The 20,738-nt window shown below is 46.6% G+C and overlaps 1 protein-coding gene across 1 annotated transcript in view; it reads right to left on the bottom strand.

Moving 5' to 3' along the window:
• The window catches only part of RNF220 (ring finger protein 220), a 345,043-nt gene that overhangs the window by 28,015 nt on the left and 296,290 nt on the right, over positions 1 to 20,738 (bottom strand). The window contains exons 2-3 of the mRNA XM_006839689.1: positions 11,574 to 11,706; positions 1,935 to 1,980 (exon numbers count right to left, since the gene is read on the bottom strand). Of these exons, the coding sequence (XP_006839752.1) occupies positions 1,935 to 1,980; positions 11,574 to 11,706 (179 nt within the window). The remainder of the gene's footprint in view (positions 1 to 1,934; positions 1,981 to 11,573; positions 11,707 to 20,738) is intronic.

The following is a 20,738-nucleotide window of genomic DNA, read 5'->3' as shown; positions in this document are numbered from 1 at the left end:
GAAAATAATTCACGGCTTCTTCACCCTTTAATATGATAGCCGCCACCGGCTAATTTTTTTCTTAATGGCAACGAGGCCATCAATCTTGTCTAAGGCCCCCCTCACCCTCTCCTCCTCCTTCCCTCCTTCTCCTTGTCCTCTCAGTCTCTTGCTGGAACCTTCTGCCTTCCACCTCTTCCACCCATGACCTGGTTCCCTAAAGTCTCAGTCAAGGCAGAGGGTGGACCTTGAAGTGTTCAGTTTTGGGGATATGCGTATGCATCAGAAATTGGCTGGGCAGTTTCCTAGTCTCTGGTTATGATTATCAAAGTCTGTGTCCATGGCTGCAGGACTCTGAGCATGTTTTAGACTGTGTATGCATTCTCACCAAGACCTGTGCATGTGTGCACATGGGTTTATCCTTAGAACATAGACCTACCTCACGGGGGTCCAATCCCCCCACCTGCCAGCCTTGCTCAGGTGTTAGCAGTTGTGGCAGCTTGTCTATGACATTCCTTAAACACAACTTATTAAATGCTCCAGGTGGGACCAGACTCAGCCAGTGTGGCTCCCATGTCTGTTTGCCCACAGCTGCCTGGCACCCCCACCTTCTCTCTCTAGGCTGGCAGGGGATTTGCCTCCTTGGAGAGACCTATGGAGGCACCTATAGCAATTCAAGGCTGGGGTAGGTTCTCTGTATCCTTCCTCTGTCCAGCGCCCTGCACTAGAGTCCTGCACAGAGTCCTGCATGAAGGTGCAAAGCCCACTCCTATGCTTTTTAATGGTCTTGGCCAATCCTGTGCAAGTGATACCTGTCACTCTGGCCCCTTTTTCCAAAATGACTCTTTCAGACCTCACAGTGCTTATAAGATTTCTAGATACAACAGCCCCATCTCCAGCATTCCTCTACTTGACCACTGCATACATTCTGAAAAATTTGCCCCCCTTAGGAGCCTGGATTTCTATTCTAATGTGCCACTCTTAACTCTCTTTCCCTTGTACCTTATCTTGCCCCAGAGTGCATAAATTCTCAGATTCTCTTCATGGCTTTTGTATTAATTTCAATACACCCTCCCTCATGAATCTCATCCATTCCTAAAGCTTCAACATTCACTGCTCATGTTCCTAGAAACTAGGCTGAGGTTGGCCCAGGACCGGGCAATGTTTCCTTCTGTTGTACATAAGGTCACTATAAGTTGGTACTGACTCGATGGTACCTAACAACAACAACAACAACAACAACAACAACCAGTCAGTATGAGAACATATGAGAAAGGAGGCCACCTCAGACTGAGGGTAGGAATGGGATAGCCATTGAGGGAGGCTTAATTGTCCTGCCTGGCTCCTTATTTTCAAAATTACCCCCTTAAAGGAAGCAGTGCCATCTGACTCTTTGGCCACCTAGAGAAGTTCTTGTCATCATGCTAAGGCCTCTCTGGTCCCTTCCCTTGAACAAATAACTTGCTCTTCACGTTTTCCCTCTCTACCTGTGCCTCTCAAGCCTCTCTCCTATAGTGTCTGACCAGAAGGGCAGACCATCTCCCCAAATGAGCCCAGCATCCTCCTTGACTCCTCCTGATAAAGCAACACACATACACACCATGGTCTGGCTTCTAAGGCTCTGCACTATCTGTCTTGACTTGCATTTCTGTATTTTTCTTCACATGCTATATCTAGGTCACCTTCCTCCATGAAGTTTTCCCAGCCTCTATTTCTGGGTCCCCCACAGTCCTCAGGCCCTTCTTGGTTCTGACCCTCTTCTGGCTAGCAGAGGAGGAAGTCATATGAGCACTCACATACACAGACCACAGGTAAACTTTTAAGTACACAGAGCAGCCCAAGGCTTCTGGCTGAAGTTCCAACCCTGGTGCTAGTGGGGAATCCAGGAAAAGCTATTTTTTCAGGAGGAACCAGTTCTGGATGGGCAGATGGGAAACACACAATTAGTCACCTACCTTGGGGGTTCCTGGAGCCATGACATCCTTCAGAAGGGAATTTTTGCTGCCAAAAAAAGAAGAAAACAGGATGACCATTCTATTTGCTGTCAGGGCAGGCAAAGGAGACCCCAATAGAGAAGACATTGCCCACTTAGTCCAGCAGCTCAAGTGAATACCACACAGTCCATTTAAACCCAACTCGCCCTGCCTAGCTCAGCTTCCACCAGGGGTAAGGACAAGAGACAAAGTCTGGGCGGGGGCTACAGACACCAGGCATGGAAACCTCATCAACAGACTTCAGGAAAGGGGCTTTACCTGAGTCCTAGTGTCAGGATTCTGCCTGTCCTAGATGCCCACTTTGTTCCACCCCCTGTCCCCAGCCTTAGCTCTTAACTCCTATGGGATTGGGGTGATGGAGCTGACATGGCTCTTGTCAATTCTCCCTCCAACACGCTACAAACTGCGTTAGGCCAGGAATGATCTCCCCCTGATTCAATTTGTCAGCCCCAAGCCCTCCGGCATCGGGCACGGCGGGCGGGCAGGCGGGAGCTGGGCCCTGAAATATGGTGGGCGGCTCAGAGCAGGCAGGGGCGGGGGAGGGAGGTGATGGATGGGCTGTGGGGGAGGCGAGGACTGTGTTTAATAACAAAATTGGTATGCAAGGCCACATCCCACGCTAAGCATGAGTGATCCAGAGCCACAAAGTATTACAAATCCCCGCTAAACAGATGCTGACAATGGAACAAGACGTATCAAATCAGATCCACTTCAGAAACATTAATATCCCTGTTCCTGTCCCTCCCTCCTTGCCACCCCCACTATGCTCACCACATCTGTGCTCATGCACCATGCGTGCATACACACACACACACACATACACACAAATACATGCACGCAGGGAGACAGCCCAATCACACAAGCTCCCCACACAGATACACAAACGGCATAGATCTAGAGCATGCCACAGATAGACCCAGAAAACACAAAAGGTACAGGCATATCCAAGGCAGAAGATAGGGGGCACATATGGATACACAGAGTGTATACATACAGGAGACACCCAGAAATGTGTATAGGTGCCCACAAGGCCAGACACAGACACACCCAATATCTGAGCAAAGACATAGGGCAGATTCAGATAAAGTAGTGAATCTCAACAGGGAGTTATTTTGCTCCCCAGGGGGGATATTTAGCAATGTCAGAAAGGCAGTTTTGATCATCACAACTGGAGTGGTAGGGACCAGAGATACTGTAGAACATCATACACAGGGAAGCCCCTCACAGTGAAGAATTACCCAGCCCAAAATGTAAACAATTCCAAGGTTGAGACACCCTGGTATAAAGGCAGGTACACATATATATCGATTGTTGTTGTGGTTAAGTACCATGGAGTTGGTTCCAACTCATAGTGACCATGCACAGGGTTTCCGAGGCTGCAAATCTTTATGGGAGCAGAAAGCAAAGACCCGCTATAATTCTGCCAAGTCTCAAAGATACATGTGGTCAAGCCTGGAAACTCAGACATGCATACAGATGCACAAGCATGGACATGGAGTCCTATTCCCAGAGATGTGTCAATAAAGACATAGTGACAATAGTCACAGAGATGTGTCAATAAAGACATAGTGACAATAGTCACATGCACCTGGGTGCATATATGCACATGCCCGTATATCCCCATAAACACTCATAGTTATATACACTATGTGCACTGACACACGCCCAGACAGGCATGAACCCCCCAAATGCAGACACATATGGACACACACAAACACATCACAGTGCAGAGGTTACCAGGCTCAGCTGCAGGGCGAGGCCAATTCTGAATGTAACAACTAGCCACCTGCCTGTCTGACTCATATAGTGGGGCTATCGGCCCTGGAAGGATAGCCAACCCAGGTTCTATTCAATTATACTTTGTTCATAAATGATCCTTGTATTCCTACTTCATGACTGGGTCTAACTTAGAGGAAACTGAGCTGCTCTTGAGAAGTTGCTAGTTTCGGAATTCATTACTTTCATCATTCCTTCACTCTGAACAAGTACTGACATCCTTCTGTTTGGGCATGGGGCTGGGCCTGTTGTTGTTAAGTGCTGTAGAATTGGTTCCAACTCACCAACCCGTGGCACTGCGGGCTAAGGCGTCAGACTGCAGTCGTTTGAACTGCAAGGTCGGTGATTCAAGCTTACCAGTTGTTCCGTGGAAACCCTATACAGGGTCACTATGGCTTGGAATCAACTGGACAGAACTTAACAACAACAACATAGGATTTCCTACGAGTGGTTGGTGAGTTTGAGCCACTGACCTTGCAGTTCAAACCGACCATTATTTCAAGTGTCTATCCTAGGGAGCCTGGATCAGGTTGAAGAGAAAAAGAATTACTGTCTGCCCACTGTATGTGACAGGCATTGTGGTTGTTAAGTGCCTCTGAGTCAGCTCCGACTCATAGCGATCCTGTATTGGGTTTCCAAGGAGCGACTGGTGAATTTGAACTGCCAACCTTGCAACCCAATGCATTATCCCACAGCGTCACACCAGGCATGGGCTATCACATTTAATCTTCACAAAACCTTTACAAAGTTAACTAAGAGAAATTAGGTGGCACATCTATGTTCCAACAGTCTGCAGAAGGGTTGGGATTTGAGTTCATGTCTGACTGGGTCTAAAGTATTACTTTTTTATTGTCTACAATGCCTCTCTCAAAGATACTTGGGGATTTAGGAGACAGGGTGGAGCTCTGAGCTGCTTTTTCTCTATCCACTTTATTGTATGACTTTGGGGAGGCCACTTGCTGCCTCTGGGTTTCAGTTGACTCTGCTGGTGAATAGAAATTCAGGGTCAGAATGTCCAGCCACTAGCTTTGCCAATCTTCTGGATCATTTCTGAGTCTCTCGTACTAGACTGATACTCCACAAAACTCCTTTCCTCTCTTAGCATCCTACTTTTCTTCCAACAACCCCATCTCCAAGTTTTCATGCCCCCGTCCCCACTTCACACGCCTGGACTGAGGCGTCTGGTGAAGGGTCTGCCTTAGAGAGAAGAGGTTTGAGTCTAGAGCCTCTGGCTGCCTGGCTCCCGCCCAGCCCATCAGCTCTGCCTTCCGTCCCTCCCTGTTTCCACAGCCCGCCCCCAATGATTTCCTCCCTTGCTCAGTCACTCGCTGCCTAGTGATCCATGGGTTTTAAATTATAACTGGGACCCAGGAAACGCGTTCCTAAGTACAATATTCATGGGCTGGGCTGACACTTTTAATTAAGGTGATTTACACTGAATTATCCTTGGAAATAAAGAAATGGTGCGCTGCCCGGGAATAAACCATCATCACCAGCCGCCTTTGTAACTTACACTTCGTTTTAATCTATTTGGGGAATTGTTTATCTAGTTCATTACCCAACCAAACACCGAGGCCGGCCTTAAATAAGGCTTAAGTGGGGGTGGGGGCACTGCCATCTACACACCCCTCCTCTTCTTGAGAGCCACCCAGGCTCTCTCTGGCTCCTTCCAGCCCTTTTAAAGCATTGACCAGAAAGGTGGTTTCCCAGTCCAGAGGCCAGATCTTGCAGTGGTTTTGAAAGTCTCCCTGAAAACATCTCTAAGCTAAGATTCTGCCAAGCCAAGCCCTCACTCTCAACTTTGTGGAATCCTTCCTCTTTGAGTGGAAACTCCTGTCTGAGAGTCACAGAGAAGTCTAAGGTGCCCCACCCCATCTATCTACCCTTCAATCTTCAGCTCCTGACTAAATCCCTGCCTGTCCACACTCACTTGCCCATCCTCACCCCATCACCATACCTGGTAGGTGATGGTAGGCTCTACGTAGGTTGAGCCTACTTAGATCCCTGTCTGTTCTCTCTCCTTTCCTTTAGGTATTTGCTTCTCTGATACCACCACCCTCGTTTCCCAAGTCATAAAGCTTCTTCCTTTATCCCACAAGTAATCACGTAAGCCCTCTTGCTTCTTCCTCCACCGTTGTCTCTCATCATTCCCTCTTCTTTTTCCCCACTGCTACTACACTGTCCCAGGTCACCTCCTCTCTTTTCCCTGGATCCCGCCCAACCTGCTCACCGGCTTCCCTGCTTCTACTCTTATCTTCAACCCATTCCTGACACTGGTTTCCAGAGTGATTCTGCTATAACTAAGCTCTCTCTGATCCAGCCTTGTGCTGGCTCGTGGATGTTCTCATTCCCTCACTACATCTAGGACATAGCTCCACTGAAGAGCTTCCATAATCTGTCCTTGATCTAGTTGTGCCCTCTTGGCTCTAATTAGTAAAATCCTGGGGTCTATTGGAAATAGTATAGGAGCTCTGGTAGCATAGTGGTTACGAATCGGGCTGCAAACCTTAAGGTCAGCGTTTCAAAACTACCAGTCGCTCCGCGGGAGAAAGATGAGGCTTTCTCCTCCCGTAAAGATTGACACCCTCGGAAACGCTGTACAGGGTCGCTATGGGTCGGAACTGACTCGACGGCATTTAACAACAAACAACATTGGAAATAGTGGTGTGAGGGAGGGTGTGTGGAAAGTCTAAGTTGGGTGGACCCTCTGATTTCAAATGTAAAAGTGCTTTGATAGATCAAAGTGCGTTGTCATTGGGAGTTCTGACTATTCTTGTTTCTGAATGTCCAAATGCCTGGGGGAAATGCATTATGGGAAGGTGGTTGTTTTCGCATATGTGTTTGTTAGAACGGGTGTTTGTATGCTCACCTAGGCGTTTCATGTATCTATACCTGAACCTGTGTCTGTGAAAGGCCAGACAGCCCTAGCTTGGGAACTGGAAGATCCCTGCAAATCCTCAGGTTGTGTCAGAAATAGCAGCCTGATCCGGTCCTATGCTTTGTACAGAAGAAGGCATAAGGCAGAATACCAGGTTCACCTGAGGAGCTTCTCAGGTGAGAGAGAGGGGTGGTCTTGGGCAATGGCGGGGTGCCCTGGCAGCAGCAGCCACACAATCAGGAAATGGCTGGACTGTGGCAGGAATAGGGTGGGGACCGAGGCAAGGGGAGAGTAAGAGAGGGAACGGGAACAGATGGGAGATTAGGAGAGTTAGGGAGGAAATCTCAGCTAACTACCATGGATAAACGATGCCCTTATTTGGGCTCTGCTCAGAACTCTGTGAATGATGCACACACAGCTCTGTCCTGCAGGGCTCAGTTTCCTCATCTGTGAATCCGTTGGTCTAAGCCTCCTCTCAACTCAGGGGACCCAAGGTGGGGATGGGGGAAGGTGCCTCATCTTGCCCAACTTCCTTGGCTTCCCTCCTGCCTCCCTGAAAGCAGGGCAGGGGAGGAGCAAGGGCAGCCAAGAAAAGGGGCGCTCTCTTCGCTGCCCACCTGCCCATGTGACCAGCCCATCAGCCCGGAGGGAGCTGACACACTCTTTGGGAATTTATCACGCACCCAATTACAATGTTAATTGGCAAGTTCCTGAAATCAATTAATTCGCAAATTTTTTCCAATTAAAAATCCAGATAAATCATGAGGGCGGCGGCGGCGGGTCGGTCCAGCCCGCAGTCCAGTGGGCGAGCGGCCGCAGGGAGGGGAGGGCGGCGAGGGGAGGGGGCGGCGGGCGCGGCTGCCCTTGAACGCCTTTGCTGGCCGGTCGGACTGTCAGCGCGCCGGGCGCGGCGGGCCCGAGACAGATAAAACCATCGACCCGTCGCCGCCAGCGCTTCGGCTTTATCGATCCGACGGGAATTTCACTTGCTGTGCAGATCCCTCTGTCCGGCTGTCAGACACCGGCTTGGAGAGGAGAGGAGAGTGGGGGCGTGCCGGGGCACAGGGTGTGCACGTACGGGGGAGGGGGTGTTGGACTGGGCCCATTTGTGAAGAGTATGAAATGGGGGGACGAAAGACATAGCTGTGAATGTAGTGGAGCAGATGTAGGGGTTCTTGGTGAGAAGTGGGCCTGGGCGGGGCAAAGATGTGGATGCTCTGGAGGATGTGGGGGTTGAGAGATGGGTGCAGGAGCATGGGTAGGGGTGGAGCAAGGCTACAGGCAGAGTGGGTACCCTGGACAGTACAGTGTGGGGCCATGGGGACTAGGCTGAGGGGCATAAGGAGAGTTCTGGGCTCCTTTCTCTAGATTTTTAGGGGAACACTGTCTTAACAAGGCTCCACAGGTCCCTCCATCTCTGCTTTGCTTCTTCATTCCTTTTGAAGGGAAGAATTACACTACAACCCTCCAGGGCTGGGAGAACTCTGATATAGAAGTCAACTTTAGAACGTTGTTTGTTTCCCTCTCTGCTTCTGCCAGGCTAATCCCCAGCCAATTGAAGGGGAAGATAAAGACCATGAGCATGCAGTCACATTGTTTGGGTTTAATCTGGTCTTTACCACTTACTAGTTGTGCAACCTTAGGGAACTCACTTAACTCCTCTGTACCTCAGTTTCCTCATCTGTAAAATGGGAGTGATAATCAGGAGCCATCTTAGAAAGTTGTTGTGAAGATTAAATGAATTAATGAGATGTAAGGATTGTTATTATCATCATTATTATTATTATTAGTTGTTGTTAAGTATGCATAGAGTTTCCTAGGTATAACTGGTGAGTTTGAAGTGCTAACCTTGGAGTTCAAACCAACTTTGCAGTCCAGTGCTTATCCTACAGCGCCACACTAGCATAGTTTATGGTGGTAGTTTTAAAGTAAGTTTACAAATTCTTTGAGACTCCTCCCTTCAAGAGATACAGCATAATTCTGTCTCAAGTTTAGGCTAGACTGGATGGCCTGCTTCTAGTGAAGAGACTGTAGCAGAAGTGCCAGGGTGTAACTTCTTAGACTAGGTCATAAAAGGCATTACATCATTACTCTTATACCAAAGTCAGATAGAAGATATACACCATATTCCTTATGAATATAGATGCAAAAATCCTCAACAAAATAGTAGCAAACAGCATGTAACATCTTATTAAAAGGATTATACCCCATGACCAAGTGAGATTTATCACAGGAATGCAAGAAGGGAGGAATCAATTATTGTCATACACCTGTTAATAAAATGAAGGGAAACAAAACAAAGCATGATCACATCAATTCAGAAAAGGTATGTGACCTTTCATGATAAAGAAACATTGAAAAAACTAGGAATAGAAGGGAAATTCCTCAACATGACACAGGACATAAAAAACTCACAGTGAACATCATATTCAATAGTGAAAGACTGAGAGCTTTCCCTCAATGATCAGGAGCAAGACAAGGATGCCCACTGTCATTACTGCTATTGAACATTGTACCGGACATTCTAGCCAGAGCAATCAGGCTAAGAAAACAAACGTAGGGAGTCCAAATTGGAAAGGAAAAAGTAAAACTATCTCTATTTGCTGATGATGTGATCCTACACATAGAAAGTCCCAAAGAGCCCTGGTGTGGCTCTGCAGGATAAACACTGGACTGCTAACCACAAGGCCAGCAGTTCAAACCCATCAACTGCTCTTGGAAACCTTAATTAGGGTCTCGATGAGTCAGAACCAACTCAACAGCACTCAACAACAGCAACAACAAAAAATTCACAAGAAAGTTACTACAGTGAATAAATTATAATAAAGTTGCAAGGTCAACACATAAAAATCAGTTGTTTTTCTACACACCAGCAATGGCCAACCAAGAAAGGAATTTCGGAAAACAATTCCATTTGCAATATCTTAAAGAATAAATACCTTTTTTAAAAAAAGGACATTGGTGGCAAAAGGAAAACATAAAATCTATAGATTATTTTAGTAGTTTTATGTTAATATTAATTTCTCAGTTTTGGTAATTGTACTGAGGTTATACAAGATGGTGACATTGTATATGGAAACTCTCTGTAGCATTTCTGCAATTTTTCTGTAGGTCTAAGATTGTTTCAAAATAAAATGTTATTTAAAATTTTTGGTGAGGGCAGATGTTGCCTTCCTTATTTTCTTTTTTATCACTCGCTCTGAGGGATGTCAGTTGCCGTGTCATGGGGACATCCATGCAGCCCCATGGAGAGACTTATGTATTGAGGAAATGGTAAGACCTTCTACCAACAGCCATGTGAGTGAATCATTGTGGAAATGGATCTTCTAGTCCCAGTGAAGTCTTGTGATGATTGCAGTCTTGGATGACATTTTAATTGCAACTTCATGAGCAATCCTGAGGCAGAACCACCCAACTAAGCTGTTTGTTCTTGAATTGAAGACCCACAAAAATTGTGAGGGAGTAAATTTTTGTTGTTTAAGCCACTGAGTTTTAGGGTAATTTCTAACACAGCAATAGATAACTAATACATCTGCCTTCACTCATTTCCCTCAGGACACCTGTGCCCTGTGCTAGGTTTAGTGTCTCTTTGATACTCCCACATACCACTTCTTCCCAAATAGCAACCTCTGTCCCTCAGGGTTTGTATTTCCTGACTCTCTTCACCTTCATAAGATGAATCACTAAGAGCAGGAATCTTTTCTGACTCACCTTTGGGTCCCCTGCATACTGCATGAGGGATTAGGTGAGAAGAAGAAGGAGAGACTATCACTCAAGTCTGCTGACCCAAAGCGAACCAAGGGTGGGGATGGCAGATAGTGGGGCAGGCTGTTCAGCCCTGTGGAAGACTGTGTTTTCCAAAGGTGACTGCAACAGTATCTGTCACCCTACATGTTCAAATATAATGTGACCTTGCCACTCTATTCCTCCCATCAAAAAGTGGGATGTATGTCCCCTCCCCTATGAATCTGGATGAGCTAATTGTGCTTTAAGCAATGGAGTACAGTGGGAAAGACAATAATAAATGATTTTGGAGGCTAGGTTATAAAAGGTGTTCCTGCTTCTGTCTCCTTGACTGGAACATTTGCTTTGGGGCCCTAAGCCGCAATATAAGAAGTTGAATTTCCTTGAGGCCACCATGCTATGAGGAAATGCAGGCTGCATGGAAAGGTGCTTTGGTCACAATTCCAGCTGAGCTCCTAGGCAACAGCCAGCAACAACTACCAATGAATGAAGGAACCTCTAGATGATTCTAGTTCCCAGTCATCCAGTCTTCCCAGCAGAGACCTCAGACATCATGGAACTGACATAGCTATCCCTTGTGGCTCCATCTGAAATCCTGACCCCACAGATTCCATGATCATAATAAAAGGGTTGCTTTCAACCACCAATATTTGGGAGAATTTTTTACACCCCTCCTCTGTTCTCTTTGATAACCTGACTCTTCTATAGTCCCTTAAGGAGCTGAGCCCAGTCCTTCAGGCAGGAGTAAGGGAGAGAAAGCTGGGGGTGTGGTGAAGTGGGGCAGTGGGGAGCAATCCTGAGTGCATTCTTAAGACTGTCCCCTTCCAGATTTGACATTCATTGAGAAGGTAATGCTCACTCTTCTGGTGACAGTATCAGGTGGAACTTCAGATGGGGCTGCTAACCTCAGGACCTGCTTCTTTTACCTCACCCTGGGTTCAGCATAGTGGTTCAGGGCCTGTGGACTTTTCCCAGTCTCTTTTGTACTCTTTGGAGGCTAAGACCTAAGGGGTCACCCTCCTCCCATCACTAAAAATAGAGCAAGAAGAGAAAAGCAGCACTGAGGGACCTGAGCTGGGTTCATAGGAAGAATCATAGAAGAAAGCAGAATGGAGGAAGATGGATGACATCATAGTTAAGTTTTCTACCTAAGGTTGGGTGTGGGCCAGATGGCTGTCATTGGGACCTGGTAGATGGCTTACCTGGCAGGTAGTTGGGCCAGTTGTTCCAGTTCCTGCTCCATATGTTCCTGCAACTCGCTGGGCCTCAGCAGGACCTGGCAGATGGGGCAAATGGGGGCCTGGCTGTCAAACAACGCTGCTGCCTTCTTCTTACCTGGCGAGGGAAGAACAGACAGATGCATAAACTGGGCTGTCCAACAAGGAAAATCTAGTGTGTCTCAATCTCCTGATCTAATCCTGCTGTCTTCTTAGCCCAGAGGAGGGATGAGCGGGTGTGACTGAGTCCATGAGCTTCACTCCTCTTTGCAGCTTCAGAGGATGTAGTCAGGAAAGGCACCTCCCTTAGCTAGTGGCCCCTCTTGGAAATCTGTCAGGACACAATTGATGTTCTGTGCAATCATACCCTGCTCACTTAATTTTTCATATTCTAGCGAAGAATCTCTTGATTAAATACCGTCACCCAGAATATCCAGTGTCCCCTTTCCTCACGGCTGGAGACGGAAAAACAGAGGGAGACAAGGGACTCATTCATACAATTATTCAACAGATAGTTTCTGATGTCTACTCTGAACCAGGCCCAGTACAGAGAAGTGGGGACACTGAATGGAATCAGATCTAGTCCCTACCTTTGAAGTCCTCACAATTAAAAAGGGTCCAATGGCTTCCAGGGTGGCATTCTCTCCTGGTTCATCACTTTTCCACAGGGTTCTCTCTATCTTTAGCTTCTTTTTCCTCATTCTGAATGCTGGATGATCTTGTTTACTCTTAGACCCCTAGTTCCCACCTATTCCCTGTTGACTCCAGAGACTTCAGAATCTCTATCTTGACCCTAGATAACTCCTCTGTTCTCTAGAGTCTTATATCCAAATACCTAATCCACATTAATGCTATATACCCCACAAGAATCTGAAAATCAACAACTCAAAATTAAGTTCTTCAGCTTTTTTACCCCTTCCAAACCTGCTCCTTCTTCAGCGGGGTCCAACTCTGTTAATGATACCGTCACTCACCTAGTCGCCTAAGCCAGAAACTTTAGTTCCTTCCCTTGCTTCACCACCTCTCCCATATTCACTAGCCTCACCACAGCCATTGAACATCCAAGTCATGTTCATTCTGTTCTTTAATATTCCTGGATTCTCTCTGTTCGGGTCTCATTTTCTCTCACTTGGATAACTTCATTGGCTTCTTGTGAGTCTCACTGATTAAGAATTCTTCCCCTCTAAATTTGTGCAGCTGCTCTTTGGAAACCCTATGTAAGGTTGCTATGGATCAGAACCAACTGGATGGCACTTAACAACAACAATACATGAGCACATGTAGGTGTAATACTTACTATGCTGGCTTGGGGTTAGCTGGTAGCCTGAACTTATTCTCAACTCTTTCATTGATGGTAGTCAGACCATCCCATGCTGGAAAAAAGCCTGAAAGTTACCTAGCAATACCTTTGGGATGGCTGAATCCCCTCCCTTGCCACTTGTCCTACCCAATGTTCCTCTAACCTCTGGTTACAGGTGTGGGATTGAGGAGATCTAGTCATTTAAAACACCTGTGCCTATCTGTGGACATTCTGACTGTAGAAAGGGGTTCTTTAGATTGAGCTTGGATCTCCCTCCCCATTTCTTCTTTTTACTGGTGCCTACTTGTTGTTGTTGTTATGTACTGCTGAGTCTATTTAGACTCATAGCGACCCTGCACAGGGTTTCTGCGGAGCAGCTGGTGAGTTTGAACCACTGTCTTTGTGGTTTGCAGACCAGTGCTGATCCTACAGTGCCACACTAGGAGTACCTGGTGCCTGCAGAGGGGTCAAAATGAATCTTTAGGGAGATAAAGATACAGTGATAACTAAAATGTTTGCCTGAGTGGGGTTGCCAGATTAAGTACAGGATGTCCAGTTAAATTTGAATTTCAAGTAAGCAGTGAATATTATTTTTAGTATAAGGTATGGTGCAGAGTCAGCAGTTCAAACTTACCAGCTGCTCCTTGGAAATTCTATACAGGGTTGCTGAGAATTGGCACTGGCTTGACAGCACTTAACAACAACAAAATACCCCAGATGTTGCATGGAGCGTATTTATATATAAGAAATTATTCATTATTTATCTGAAATTCAAATTTAACTGGTGTCCTGTATTTCTATTTGCTAAACCAACAAAAACTGGGTTTGAGGAACTCCCAATTCAGGATGAGCATGAGAACCCACTTCTCTTTGACATAAAACTGAGGATAATCACAACTCTCCTAGATGCTCAGATTAAGTCATCTAAGAGCCCACAGGAGAGAGTAATTCATTCTGAGTTTCATAGTGAGGAGCGGCAAAAAGAGAAGGCTTAATCAAAGAAATGAAATTTAAGTTGTGCCTTAAAAGTGCAGAGTGTAGGCAGAAATGAATGAATGAATGTATGAATGTGCTGGGAATTTCTTGTGGGCAAGGACCATTTCTTCCATCTTTGTATCTATAGACATTTGATAACAGACCTGGCATAGATTAGATGCTCAATGATGAAGCAAGAGAAAGGAAAGAAGGAAGGAAAGGAGACGAGAGAATGAAGAGCAGATTGTTTTAGAACCTTTACAGGGCTGGGATATCAGGCGTGGAGCTTTATGTGAGCGCCAGAGAGGGGAAGGTATAGCTCCAGTCTGTGTGGCTGGGTCTCTGAGGAAGGGAAGGAGTCCTACCAATCATGTGCTTGACTCTGTGGCTGGGCCTCAGATGCTTAGAGGACAGTTGGAAGGTACCTCAGAGTAAAAGAAGCAGATGTACCATTGATCTGACCCTAAATTCACTCAGTCGGAGAATCTCAAAGATGAATGAGACCAGAGACATTACTCAAGCCATTGCCCGTATCTTATGGGAATGTGCACAGATGGGAAAATGCACAACTAGTCAGGGATCCCTGTACTTAACTTCATTTGTTTATCCATCTAACAAACATTTATTAAACAATGACTCTGTCATGTATTATTCTAGGAGAAGTTGGAGGTCAGAGATAAAACACATTCTTGACTTCTAGAACATAAATGAGTAGGAAAGCTAAAAGAGCATCAGTGATTCCGGTTAGTATAGCCCTGGTCTGGGGTATGAGGGAGAGATGAACAGAGACTATGGGAGGTCAGGAAGAAGTGATGGTGGGGCCAGTTCTGAGGATCCATGGAGGAGGTGAGGTTCAAACAGAGGCATGAGTATGCATATGGGAGAGTTGACAGGTTGTTAAAACACGTCACTGAGGCAGGGTCTGGAGTGGAAGAGGGAAGTGGTAAGGGAAGAGAATGAAGAAAGGGGAGAACTCTGTATGAGGTCTGAATTACAATGGAAACATCAGGTTTTCAACTCTTTAGCTTGGAACACCAAATCTAATTCTTGGGGTTTCTTGGAGCTCAGATGCCCTCCTTTGATCTTGGGGACCAGGAATCAGTATTTCCACATACTTATTCTCAGTTCATCTGTTTTGCCACTATAGGAATATTCAACTTGTCTGAGCTTGGCCTCAGTTTCCCCATCAGGACAAAGGGCCCTCTTCCTGACTCCCAGCTTCAGGAATAGTATTGATAGGGATCATAAAGGGACCCCACAGCCAATGCCCTTCATCTTGCCCCATTTTCTTAGGGGCTAGAGTGGCAGGTGTCTCCCCTGCCTCCCCTCCCCCGCTGTGTTCCCTATAATTTTATATTGAGACCTGTGGTCATGACGTGGGTTTTACTGCACTAACGACATGGCCTGCCCAGGTTTAATGATAAAATCCATACTCTGGCCCTGGGCCTGCTCCTCGTTTGCATAATTCCCAGAATACAGCTCCCTGAAGCTTTTGACCTGGGCCATTACAGTGGCCATAAAACGGGCCATAAAACTGCTGGGGATGGCCAAGAGGAGGGGGCTGTGGTCTTGCTGGGGTGGGAATGAGCCCTCAACCTCCCTACTCTTCCTAGGTCCTGGAGGAGGCATCCTCTGACTCTTCCTTGCTTCAATCCCCAGAACGTGAAACTTCATTTCAGGCTGGATAGGTCTCCAGAAATCCTTAGTCCCGCTACCCTTCCAATGTAGGAATTTCTGTTCCAACACAGCTGCCAGTATAACAGGTAGGTAGAGGGAGCCCACCAGAGACAGGCTGTCAGAAGGCATCTTCTCCTTGTGCAAACCTCACTTCCACCCGCCCCCCTCCCCCTCAGCTGGCCAAGCTCTTTTCCCACAGGTGGGTCTGGGTTATGGAAGCCTAGGCTGAATCTTGGACCAGCTCCCCAGAGAGGTCAGGAGCCAGACCGAGCAACATAGTGGGGAGACGTGGAAGCAAGAGGATATGGGGACAGGGACTGGGACGGGCTGTCAGTGCTAAAGATGATGAATGGGGAGGTGAGGCGTGAGGCCCAGTGTTATCGGCGGCGGTGGATGGCGGGTGCGTCCGCACGCCGCTCCTGCTAATCCCCGGGCGCTGCCTCAGCCCTTGCACTGATAACGAGGAAATGGGACTGACAACAATTTTTAGCTGAGAGATTCTTCACCAAAATGCCAGGCGGCCGGAGGTCTGACAGCGCCTGATTGAGTGTGTGAGTGTGTTGGGGGAACACCCGCAGCCCCCTCCCCTCCCATGCAAAGATGGATCGCTCATTCCGCCTCCCATCCACATTCATTACCGCACCTCCTCCCTGCCACCCCAGTCGCCGCCACCGCCATCGCAGCCTCCCACCTCCGTTTGTCTATGCAGGTATCCTCAGATGTAGGAGAAGAGCAGCCAGGGGAGGGGGCCCTAACACTCCCCTCTGCCTTACACAGGGTGACCCAGGCTCAAGGAGTCAAGAGGTATACAAGGTCGGGGACTGAGCCTCAAAAAACCAGAAATCAAGTTACAGACTGAAGCTCCCAAAGTGTATGACCTTCAGAGGGTCCCTTTCCCGTTCTGAAATGCTACAATACCAACAGGAATTGGCCAACTCTAAGCTGTGAAGAGGTCTAGGCCTGCTGAGCAGAGAGGTGATGTGGGGGACAGGCTCCAATCCAGTGATGCCAGTTCTCCTGCCTTGGAACAAGGCCTCAAGTACTGGGGGTCCCAGCTCAGCCCTCTGCTGCCCCCCTCTGTTAGGAGTTGCTGACCACTGGGAACAGGATGGTTCTGGCAACTCAAAAGGGCCCACCCAGGCTGCTCCCTCTCTGCTATCTTCATAGCAAAGCCTAGTGGTCTCATGGAGGATGAGGATCTCATTCAATTGGAAGCCCTCCCCTCACTTACCCACCTTTGGATCTGAAACTCCCACCATGTAGCTGTTTCTTTGGTATGGCCTATTTGATTTTGTCCCAGTTCTGTTGTCTGAGTTCCATTCTTGCATCTCTACTTGTCTGAGAAATAAATTCCAGCTCCATAATTTTTTTCTCTACAGACCACAAAAGGCAGGGCTTGACTGCCTGAAGTCTAACTAAAGATGGGGAAAGTAAAAATAAGAGCAACTCTAATGACAGATGACAATGGAGACTGGGACTTTTCAGAATATGTATGTGTGTATGTGCGTGTTTTCTAGCTCTTTACTCCCCTCACAAATAGAAGGGCTTCCATTTCCTAGTGACCAAAAACACAACATAACTTTCAAGCAGAATCCAACAGAATTGCCTCTTACTAGCTATGTGACCTTGGGCAAATCACTTAACATTTCCGAACTTCAGTTTCCACTTGTGTGAAATGGAGATAATAATGTCTAACTCCCAGCCAGGGCTTTGTGAGAATCTAATTAAATCAGGGCTGTGAAAGTTCTGTGAGGATCCAATTAAATCAGGGCTGTGTACAAGTGAGGGTTCCTTAGTATTGTCTGTAGTAAGATACTAGTACAAGTATCTACCCTGGTTCTGTCCCTTTCTGACACCAGCCTGGCCTTGCATTGTATCTGGTCTTCTTCCCTTTTAAGATCCAAATCATTTGTCACTCGGTAACCATCCTAGCCCCTCCAGCTCCTAGGAATTCCTTCTTCCCATCCACCAGTACCTATATATCTATTTAGTAGTTTGCATGTTAATGTATCTATACGTATACCCACCATCTATTTATCCATTATCTGTCCAATAGTAATTGCAGTGCAATGGATCGCTTTTATATGGCCTTTCTAACCATGGTCTTGTAATTCCTACCAAATGACTGGCTGGAACTATGCAAATAAGTGCGTATGGGCCACCAAGAGGATGGGACAGATTGCTAACAGTTCAGGTAAGGTGCATAACATCTTTATAGGGGTTGTTGTTGTTGTTATGTGCTGTGGAGTTGGTTCTGGCTCATAGTGACCCTGTATAGGATTTCCGAGGCTGTAAATCTTTACGGGAGCAGAAAGCCTCATCTTTCTCCCACGGAACAGCTGGTAGTTTCGAACTGCTGACCCTGAGGTTAGCAGCCCGATTCATAACCACTATGCTACCAGAACACCTTCTTTATGGGGGTGAGATCATGCAAATAAAGTGTATGGAACTCTCAAGGGGTTTGGTCAGTTTTACCATCCTAGAAGAAGAAGGAAGAGAACCTCAACATCACCAAGAAGAAAATTTGGGAGTATATCCTTTGGAACTGAGGTCCCTGGACCTCAGGAGATAGAGAGAGCGAGACACCAGAGATGGCACAGATGATGAGAAGCAACAGAGAAACAGTGTTACCAGAAACCAAGATACTAGTACGACATGGTGTGGTAGACTTTCTGGCCCATGGAGTGAGAGAGCTGAGAGTCTTTGGGTAAGAGGCTTTCTGGTGGAGTTAAAGAGCTTTGTAATACTTTCCCAAGCAGGGCGGAGGCCAGGCTGAGGGGCTGAGGGCCAGAGAGAGATTTGCTTGTGGGTGTAGCTGAGAAGCTATCCTGTGGGCACAACTGAAAAGCTGTCTTGACTGAGTTGTTTCTGATTCTGAATTGTAACTGTGAGTATACATAACTGTGAGTATGGTTTGTGAGCTCTGGATGGCCACTGCAACAAGTTATTGGAGCCAGCAGAAGTAGAGAGTACTGTGGGAGGCATGGCTGGTATCAGAATTGATAAAAAGGTTGGAGGATAGAGGTAAGTCTGACTGCCCCTCATTGCAATCAGCCTTGGGCTATTGATATTGGTAATGATTCTCCTCTCCATCTTGTGAAGTTAGATGAGAAGGTCCAATGTATCCACATCCCCATTTAAAAATAAAAACAACAATTCCTTGAATGTCATTATATGTCAAGTTGTAGGTTTAGTGCTGTACATATTTGATCTCATTGAATCCTTACAATCCTCCTGTGTGAGATAGGTATTATTATCACTATCCTACTGCTGAGGAAAGTGGGGTTCAGAACAATGCAGTGGCAGAGCTAGAAAGTTCACAGCAGAGATTTTAAACCCAGCTCTATCTGACTGCAAAGCCAGTGTTCTTAGCAGCTGAACGATACCCATCTAATTACCCATCAACTTACTTAGCTAACAATTCAATAATATTCAATAGAAGTCTATTGGATGCCACCCATGGTCTGGTGTGGCACTGCAGGTTAATGTGCTGGGCTGCAAAGTCAGTTTGAACCATAAGGTTGGTGGCTTAAGCTCACCAGCCATTCCTTGGAACCCTACACAGGGTCACTATGAGTCGGAACTGACTCAATGGCATTTAACAACAACAACAGCCATACCTTAATGAATAAGAAAGACACATGTCTGTCCTTGTCCTCAAGGAGCTTAGGATCTAACTAAGGACAGAGACACTAAACAAATATTACTAGAATGGTCTTATGAAAAGGAAAGTACATGGAACTATAGGGAGTATGTGACTTGGTTGGAGAGGTGAAATATATGGCATTTCAGAAAAGGCAAGAAGGATGAGTGGAAATCAGGCAAGCAAAAACTGAGAGGAGGGAGAGTGCTATTCTAGATAGAAAACAGCATGTTTGAAGGTACAAGAGGAGAAAGCCTATGTGAGGAACTGAAGAGTCCGGTATGACAGAATCAGTGTAGAGTGTTGAGATATGGTGATAGAGAGATCAAATCTCAGAGGACTTTTTATCGATATTAATGATTTCAGATTTTAAAAATATATACAACAAGAAGTGACAGAAGAGTTTTAAGCTTGGTAGTGATGTAGTGGGTACGAATCGTGCTGCGAACCGCAAGGTCAGCAGTTTGAAACTACCAGCTGCTCCGCGGGAGAAAGATGAGGCTTTCTGCTCCCGTAAAGATTTACAGCCTCAGAAACCCTGCTCAGGATTGCTATGGGTCAGAACTGACTCGCCGGCACTTAACAACAACAACAACAGTGACATATTAGATTTAAAAATTAAAAAGATCATTCCAGCTACAAAGTAGAGAATGGTCTAAAGCAGTAAGAACGAATGCAAAAGACTCAATGGGAATACACGAGCAGACACATGCTCTGATTGGTGACCACGTTGGTCACCGATAAGGGGAAGTGAGGGAAACACAGCAATGAAGCTGCAAGCTAAGTCCAACCACATTCAATAGACTCCTGTGAACCTGGGTGGAAACCTGGTTGGCCAGCAGTTTGGCAAGACCTGGGGACTCCTGGGCCCAGAGTCAGTGACATATTCACAGAGGACTAGAATAGAGAGTGAAGCGTCCAGCTGATAAGAAGAGAGGGCAGATGCATAAGAATACCCACACTGGCAGATAATAATACCCACTTGACCTGGCTTCAATGGCTGGATGATCAGAACTCAACTAGAAGAAGAAAGAGGAAAAAAAGAGTAATCAGATACTATTTGATGAACTTGACCTACACCTTTGGATGCAATAGCTCAAAAGAGGGAACAAATTTTTACAGTGAGGATCATTCCCACTCCCTCCATACACAGGGATGGGCAACTTGAACATTGGCTACCCAAAATGGGGGTGGGGGACTACAAAGGCCAGAAGTGACTGGCTTACAAGCTTTCAAGAGGGAGCCTAGATCCAGAGGGTGCGGAGGAAGGTAGAATCTCCACTGAATAGCATCCAATGTGTCTGGGTGGGACTGATGAAAGGAGATGGGGATAGCACTCATGTGGGACAATAGTGAATAATTAATATCAGGACTGACTGTGAGGGCTGGAAATGTAAAGGTAGACGTTTTGTAGCAAAAGGAGGGGAGTGGTTGACTTTGTAGGCCAGGAGCGGAGGCCCCTGGGACCAAGGGAGAAGAGCGGAATGCGGAACCCTACCCAGAGAAGCAGTGACTCCAGAGAAGGAGGCAGAGATGATGACGTCAAGAGATGGAG

This window comes from Chrysochloris asiatica, unplaced genomic scaffold, assembly GCF_000296735.1.
Source record: "Chrysochloris asiatica unplaced genomic scaffold, ChrAsi1.0 scaffold00026, whole genome shotgun sequence".
NCBI lineage: Eukaryota > Metazoa > Chordata > Mammalia > Afrosoricida > Chrysochloridae > Chrysochloris > Chrysochloris asiatica.
The sequence above is the reverse complement of the archived record's forward strand: the minus strand, read 5'-3'. Positions and strand labels throughout refer to the sequence as shown.